At 48.2% G+C, this 7613-nt stretch overlaps 1 protein-coding gene across 2 annotated transcripts; it reads left to right on the forward strand.

Annotated features, from left to right (window-relative positions):
• Window positions 1–1365: 1365 nt before the first annotated feature.
• Window positions 1366–6318, forward strand: mych (myelocytomatosis oncogene homolog; the record flags this gene model as incomplete). Of its 2 annotated transcripts, XM_083907480.1 has the most annotated exons (3): window positions 1366–1436; window positions 3418–3999; window positions 5738–6318. In XM_083907480.1, the coding sequence occupies 2 exons, from the start codon at window positions 3438–3440 to the stop codon at window positions 6316–6318; spliced, it is 1143 nt and encodes a 380-aa protein (XP_083763606.1). The 2 variants fall into 2 exon arrangements, with proteins under 2 accessions (XP_083763606.1, XP_083763605.1); XM_083907479.1 differs by lacking the exon at window positions 1366–1436 and having other exon boundaries at window positions 3402–3999.
• Window positions 6319–7613: the final 1295 nt, after the last annotated feature.

Raw genomic sequence — 7613 nt, forward strand, 5'->3', positions numbered from 1 at the left:
GTTGTATAAGTTGTAGTAGTTGTAGTTGTACTATGAGTTGTTGTATAAGTAGTAGTAGTATAAGTGGTAGTAGTAGTATAGGTTGTAGTAGTTGTATTAGACGTAGTAGTTGTTGTATAAATTATAGTAGTAGTTGTTGTATAAATTGTAGTTGTTGTATTAGACATAGTAGTAGTAGTAGTTGTATAAATTGTAGTAGCAGTAGTTGTATAAATTGTAGTAGCAGTAGTTGTATAAATTGTAGTAGCAGTAGTTGTATAAATTGTAGTAGCAGTAGTTGTATAAATTGTAGTAGTAGTAGTTGTATAAATTGTAGTAGTAGTAGTTGTATAAATTGTAGTAGCAGTAGTTGTATAAATTGTAGTAGTAGTGAGGAGGATTTGAGAGATGGTGAAACACTGGTGCAAGAGCTGAAACAACAACGTGGCTGTGGGACATTTACTGTCTGTGGGACATTTGGACCTTTACTGTCTGTCTCTCTGTCAAACCACACTTTAAAGGTACACACAGTGTGTGTGTGTGTGTGTGTGTGTGTGGGGGGGTGCATTCCATTCCGTAATGTCAGCTCTGAACCTCCGACATTAAAATACCGAACCTCCTCCTTCACCGTGTGACTCATGTGTGTGTGAGTGAGTGAAAGTTGATTTTTTTTTTTTCCTCCGGTACATTCTTGATCATGAACGCACCGCGTGACCATTTCAAGAGGTTTCACCGCGTGCGCAGTGACTGTGTGTGTGTGTGCGTGTGTGCGCGCGTGCGCGCGTGTGACAGGCAGACAGACAGGCAGGCAGACAGACAGGCAGACAGACAGGCAGTAAGACACCCGGCTTCTCCTCACAGTCCACGTGTGTTACTGTTCTAACTTTTACCCGCCACCATTTTCCTGGAATCCCGTCCGAGCGTATCCCTCCGCCGGCTGCGGCTCGACATAGTCCCGCGACTTCGCTGCGGAATTTACCGTATCCGCACCTGTTCCGGTCCCCCCCGCCGGGGCTCGATCGGAACAGTGACCGACCGCGGTCGCGCACGCGGCGGCCCCGGAAGCCGCCAGCGACCCGGTGTGTATTTTCACGTTTTGGCGCGGTTTTTTTTTTCCTCTTCTCTCTCTCTCTCTGTGTGTGCGGCGGAAGGACACCGAGGCGGCCGCGTCACGGCGGCGGCGGCGCGGGGGCCACACCCACTGTGTCTGATAGAGGCTGCGGGACAAGCACTTCACACACACGCGTCCACGCGCACACACACACACCATGCTGCCGCGTTCCAACTTTAATTTTACACGCAGGAAAACTCCCACGAGCCGTTTGTCGTAGCCTCGTCTCGCGCTCCGTTGGACTTACGTGGATATTTCCGACATTTTGTTCGTCCATTTTTGTTCCTCTTCGTCCACTTTTGAATCGCTTGTGTGTGTGAGCGAGAGAGAGGGAGGACATTTGAAGGTAAGCTGCTGCTGTTCACTCATTTAATTTAACTTAATTTGATTTAATTGACGCTTAACGTGTGTCCTTTCACAGTGTGTTTGTGCGCCTTTATTTGTTTATTTGGCCGTTTATTGTGTGTCGGTGAAAGTGTCGCCCGGGAGCAGGGAGCAGGGAGTGCCGGTGTCTCACGTGGGGGGAGCCGGCGAGTTTAAATGACCCTGCGCTGGATGTTTGACACACTTTTTCCGCCTCTTCGAGTTCGAACGGCGTGTTCGCATGTGCGCCGAATTACTCCGGGACGACTGCTCGTCGTCACGGTGGCGTTTTCTAGTTCGGTCCGTTTTAGGAAACGGGTCCAGGTGCTTAGTTTTTGTAACACAAAAACGTGACACGAGGTCCGGTGCGATTTGGGATAACGTGTTTCTCGCGTACGCCGAATTCATCGCAGGCCGCCGTAGGTTGTCCGGGGGGGGCGGGGGGGGGGGGGAATGTTTTTGTTTCGGTCCGTGTCAGAAAACGGGTGAAAAACGAGCACCGCGTTTAGTTTTCGTACACGCGTGGAACGGGGTCTCGGGTGCGCCGAGTGACACCTGGCGGCAGAGAATGAATCTGCGTTCAAAACCTCGTTGTGAATTTCGCTGCTTTTTTCCCCTACAATGACGCCCCCTAGTGTCTTTTAACGTCTATTTTCGCACCGATTGTTCTTTTTAGGGATAACGTCGATAAATGCTTGTGTTCGTACGACACAAGCAGCCAGTTGGTGTTAAAGTGAAGTGAAGATGATTGTCCTTATGTGCCTGTTATAAGAGGTTGGTCTGTGAGTGTGTGTGTGTGTTCTTGTACTTGCCGCATACTGAGGACCAGTGAGCGGTTTTTAACCAACAAAGTGGGGACATTTTTACGAAGCGAGGACATTTTGCCTGGTCCTCGCTTTGTTTTTCATCGAAATCACTTTTTTAGGTTGTAAACATGCTATATTGGTCCTCAATTTGGTACAAAATCCTGTTTTCCAGCCCCGGTGTTTCACACACCTTTTGCTCTGGGGCGCCACCTGCACACATGTTCTGGTACTGCACCCGGTAGTTCTTTATAGATGTCGTTCATGAAGGAGATATTTGTAATTGTGGTGATTTATAAAGTGGAAATGCTGGTCCTCACTTTGTCTGCACTTTTTTTTTTTACCCTGTCCTCAGTATGCAGCAAGTACAAGTGTGTGTGTGTGTGTTTTAGCTCGGGTTACCCAGGCAGTGATGGTAAAGGCAGGCAGGACACACACACACACACACACACACACACAGCTGCTTTGTTCTCCAGCACAGTCAACTATACATACACATTCCATAGGACCCCACATGGAAATCATAGGACCCCCCTCCACCTCCACCTCAGTTATATTTATTTATTTATTATATCAGAAATAAATGTCAAATAAATAATATCTTTGTGCTAATTTAAATAGTTGTTTAAAGAAGCCGAGAACTTGCTTGCACGCCCTGACTACTTGGTATTCATGAAGTCCTCCCTGACACTTAAACATGCTAATTGTGAGGTCTGAGGTGCAGAGTGTTGTTTTCCCTTTGTCGGTGAAAGTGTTTCCTGCTGAGAACGTGTGAAACGGTGGAAACAAAAGGCGTCCTGAGCTGTTCCTCCTCAGCTCCCGCTGCTCCGTACGCAAAAAAAAAAACAAACGGGTGAATTGTAGGAACAGGGTGTTAAGGTTTTGTCACCTCGTGTCTTTTCCCAGCTGTTCCCGTGATGTCATGGGGTGCAGGAAAGGGGGGCGGGGCCACGGTGATGTAAACACAGATAAAAAAGAAAAAGGTGGCGCCCTGCCCGGAGGCTCTCACTGTGGAGAAACTGCTTTAAACTTTCACTACGACACGTGTCGACGCCGTCGCCGCTGATGTTGAACCCTGAGATTGGGATTATAACACCACCTGCTCATGCTCTCTGGATTATCACCTGTTGATTCTTGTTTTTGTCATGTTCGTTCTTCCAGATTCTCTCCGCAAAGCAAACATGTTGCAGAGCTTCGCTCAGTCGCAGGACTGGCTCTACACTGAGCCGCTGCTCTTTGACGACGACTTCTGCCAGAGTCTGATGAAGGACCTGCAGTCCGACCTGCCGCCCACGCCGCCGCAGTCTCCGCCCACGAAGAGCGGCGGCTGCGGCGGCGCCAAGCCGCTGTCCAAGGAGGACCAGCTGAGCTACGTGTCGGACATCCTGCTGGAGGACCACGACATGCAGCTCGACTGGAACTGCGACTTCTTCCGACGCTCGGACGCGTCGGCGTCGGCGAAGGAGGGCGGCGGCGGTGGCGCCGGCCAGCCGCGCTCGCCGCTGGAGGACAGCCTGTGGCACTGCCTGGCGGCGGACAAGAGCCTGGAGGAGAAGCTGGCGTCGTCGGTGCTCGGCTCCAGCCCCCTGCTGTCGGAGATCGACACCAGCATCTTCGAGGAGATCGCCGGGTCCACGCTGGACTGTCAGAACCTGATGGACGCGCAGGAGACCAGCGAGGCCACGTCGGACTACGGGTCCACGGGCGGCGAGCTGTCCACCTTCTCCTCGTCCAGCGACTCCGGTGAGTTCAGAAATAAACTAACGACTTTGGCGATTTAAGTCTTAGTAAGACGCGATGTGAGAGGGTTCATGCGTTTTCAAATTGTATTTATTGACGTTTCGATGGCGTCGAATCTCTTTATCGTGGTTTGAAATCCATAAAACTGTCAATATTGGACCAGAACGGATCCATAAAAACGTCTGTCGACGCAAAACCGTAAACAACCTGTTAGTTATTTAGTTGCTGAAGTGGTTGGTAAAGGCACCAAACTTAATGAAATATCTGTCGGATTAACCGCGTCTTATCAGTGCAAACAGGCCACGCCCCCGCGGGTGCGTCACTCCTGGCGTTTTCGTTGATAAACGGCGGTTAATGTTTAGCGCCGCGCCGTTCTTTGCTCCCGTCTTATCGCGCGACCCTCTCACCTGTGGGGGCGTGGCCTCTGGCTGTTGACTGACAGCGGTAGATGAGAGGGTTTTAGAGGAGTGTGTGTGTGTTCTTGTATTTGCAGCATACTGAGGACCAGTGAGGGTTTTTAACCACAAAGTGAGGCAAAGAATGAGGACATTTTGGCCGGTCCTCACTTTGTTTTCATTGAAACACTTCCTTAGGTTGTAAACATGCTGTACTCAATTTGTCAAAAAAAAAAAATCAAATTTTGGAGGACATAGTATAGTATGACTTTTTTGTCAAATTTTGGACCAATTTTTTTTTCCAAAACCAAAATTTGAAAAAAAATGACGCAATTTTTGGTACAAAATTATACAAAAACATCAAATTCAAATTTGAAAAAAATTTCACCCAAAATTTTTGGATCAATTTATTTTGTCAATTTTTTTTTTCAAATTTTGGTCGACATAGTATAGTACGACTTTTTTGTCAAATTTTGGACAAATTATTTTTTTCCAAAACCAAAATTTGAAAAAAAAAAATTGTTGCAAAATTTTTGGTACAAAATTATACAAAACGTCAAAGATTTGAAAAAAAAATTTCACCCAAAAATTTTGCATCAATTATTTTGTCGATTTTTTTTTTGTCAAATTTTAGACCAAAATTTGGCGACAATTTTTTTGTCAAATTTTTGGTCGACATAGTATAGTATGACGTTTTTGTAAAATTTTTGACCAAAAATCAAAAACAAAAATGATACTGCAACCAGTAATTCTTTGTAGATGTCATTCATGAAGTGGAAATGCTGGTCCTCATTATGCGGCAAGTACAACAGTGTGTGTGTGTGATGTTCAGTTGTGTTTTTTTTTTTTTAAACAGTGGATGATTCATCCATTCACCTCCTAATGAGTCACTTAACTGACTCGAGGTCTGCGGCTGTAAGTCAAACAGGAAGTGGCAAAGCTCAACCACAGGTGTCACTCATCGCAATAGTCCCTTTTCAGTGTAAATAATTTAATCTGCTCGACTCGCGTGCCACAAGGGGGCGCCTGTGCGTCAGTCCAGGACTGGGATGATTCTTGTTTACTTAATAATTCAAATTTGAAAAACTCAACACGGACAAAAACGGATGAAAACCAAACATTTGGAACCATAAATGCGATGTATGCGCCCCCTTGTGGCACTTTTAAGTAACGACGTCCCGAAGCCGACAAAACCATTTATGAACGCATGAAGCTGATACTGCATCTCTGTTAAAGTAAGTCACTAGAAGTGTATGTTGGTGTCATTTCTTTTTAATTGCGATAAAACTCCACGCCGGTGTCAAAAGTCGTCTAACTGTTTTTTTTGTTTGGTTTTTTTTTCGCAGAAGAAGAAATCGACGTGGTGACGGTTGTCCGCTGTCCCTCAAGCCCCACCCCCGTGCCCTCATTGGCCGAGCGGGAAGAGGAGCAGCAGCGCGCTGCTCTGCGGCGCCACCACAACGAGATCCAGATGCAGCACAACTACGCGGCGCCGTGTCCGGCCTCGCCGCCGCCGCCGTCCTCGTCCAAGCGTTCGCGGGGCGTCGGCGCCGACGGCTCGCTGCGCTTCCACCGCAGCTCGTCTTCGTCGTCGAGGCTCCACCCCCAACAGCAGCACCACCACCACCACCACCACGCCTCGTCCCGTGGCTCGCCCGAGGCGGAGGACGAGGAGGAGCGCCGGCGGACGCACAACGTGATGGAGCGGCAGCGGCGCAACGAGCTGAAGAACTGCTTCGTGCGCCTCCGCGACAACGTTCCCGAGGTGTCGCACAACGACAAGGCGTCCAAGGTGGTGATCCTGAAGAAGGCCAGAGACTGCGTCTACAGCCTGGAGGACGAGGCGCGGCGACTCCACTCGCGCAAGGACAAACTGAGGGCGCGGCAGGAGGCGCTCAAAGCCCGGCTGCTGCAGCTACGCAGCTAATGCTGCTCCAGCGCTAGCTTTTTTAGTTTCTTATAGTTTTATTTTGACGAGCGTGGGGTTGGACACGTTGGGGGGGGGGGGGGGAGAGACTGTACAGAGACGCGAGAGTACGCGGCGCGTGAACGCCGTACGAAAGCGCACAAAGTTTGACATTTCAGAGACAGAAAAATGCACACTCACACCTCAGAGTTGAGCGTCGTCACGCCTCGACCGCCGACTGTTTTAAGAAAAAAAAAAAAAAGAAGATGTTTGAAAGTTGAAACGAGGACAGAAGAAGATGGTATTTAAGTTAAAGTTCTTTTTTTAGTTTTGGACGCACACTGAAAAGAAATCATTCTGGAACTCGCAGCCGCCGAACGCCGCCAAATGCCGCCGCCGCTCAGTCGCTGAACGAAACTTGAATGTTGTTTTTCAGGATGTCTTCTGTTAAATTATAGCCATACGAACCAGAGATCCCTCCACTCTGACGGCGCTTGTGTGTCGGCGGCTTCACCAGAGGAGGCGCTCTTCAGTGTGCGTCCACGCAAACACCACTCTGATATCAGGTTCATGTGTGTCTGTGTGTGTCAGTGACCTCTTTTATACGTCGCTGCCTTGTTTTGGACTGGAAGCCAAAGTTCCTGTTGCTATGTTAAGCCACTCACTCTCCCGCACCAAAGTCCATAGAGAAAACCAGTGATTTTAACGTCACAGAGACTCAGGAGTTTGTTGATCCACTGCTGCCTCCGTCACTAACCGACAATGTCTTATTTCGTTAATTCGGCTTTTGAAATTCTCCGTTCGGATTGACCACAGTGACACAAAGTGACCACACGAGGCAGCAGAGGACCAGCAGCTCCTGTGTCCCCCGTGAGCTAAAATCACTGGTTTTCTCTGTGGGCTTTGGTGTGAGGAGATGAAAAATAAACGTAGTAAACCCTGGTTCAGGTTTGAGACTGAGCTCAACTGCGAGTCGAGGCCGTCGTAGCAAAGTTAGCCAAAGTCGTAAATAAATGACGAAAAAGACGTTAAAAAATAAAGACAAACCTCTGAATGTTTGGATTGTCCGATGGTGACCGGGTTGTTTTTATTTAAAGGTTCTGGTTTTGGAGGAAGCTGCAAAAAGCTGCGGTGATACTGTGACGTTTAGGCTCCGCCCACCCAGTGGTGTGGGCGGAGCCTCACTTTGTGTAGACCGTCTGTTTTGTTGAGTGTGAACAAAGAAAGTAAGAGGTGGAAGTTTGTGTTTTTTTAAATATTAGGGATTTTTTTTTATTGCGAGGACCCTGTTGTAATTCTTTCTTATCGTAAGACAA

The sequence above is a fragment of the Microchirus variegatus genome (assembly GCF_963457635.1).
Source record: "Microchirus variegatus genome assembly, chromosome: 21".
In the NCBI taxonomy this organism is placed as follows: domain Eukaryota; kingdom Metazoa; phylum Chordata; class Actinopteri; order Pleuronectiformes; family Soleidae; genus Microchirus; species Microchirus variegatus.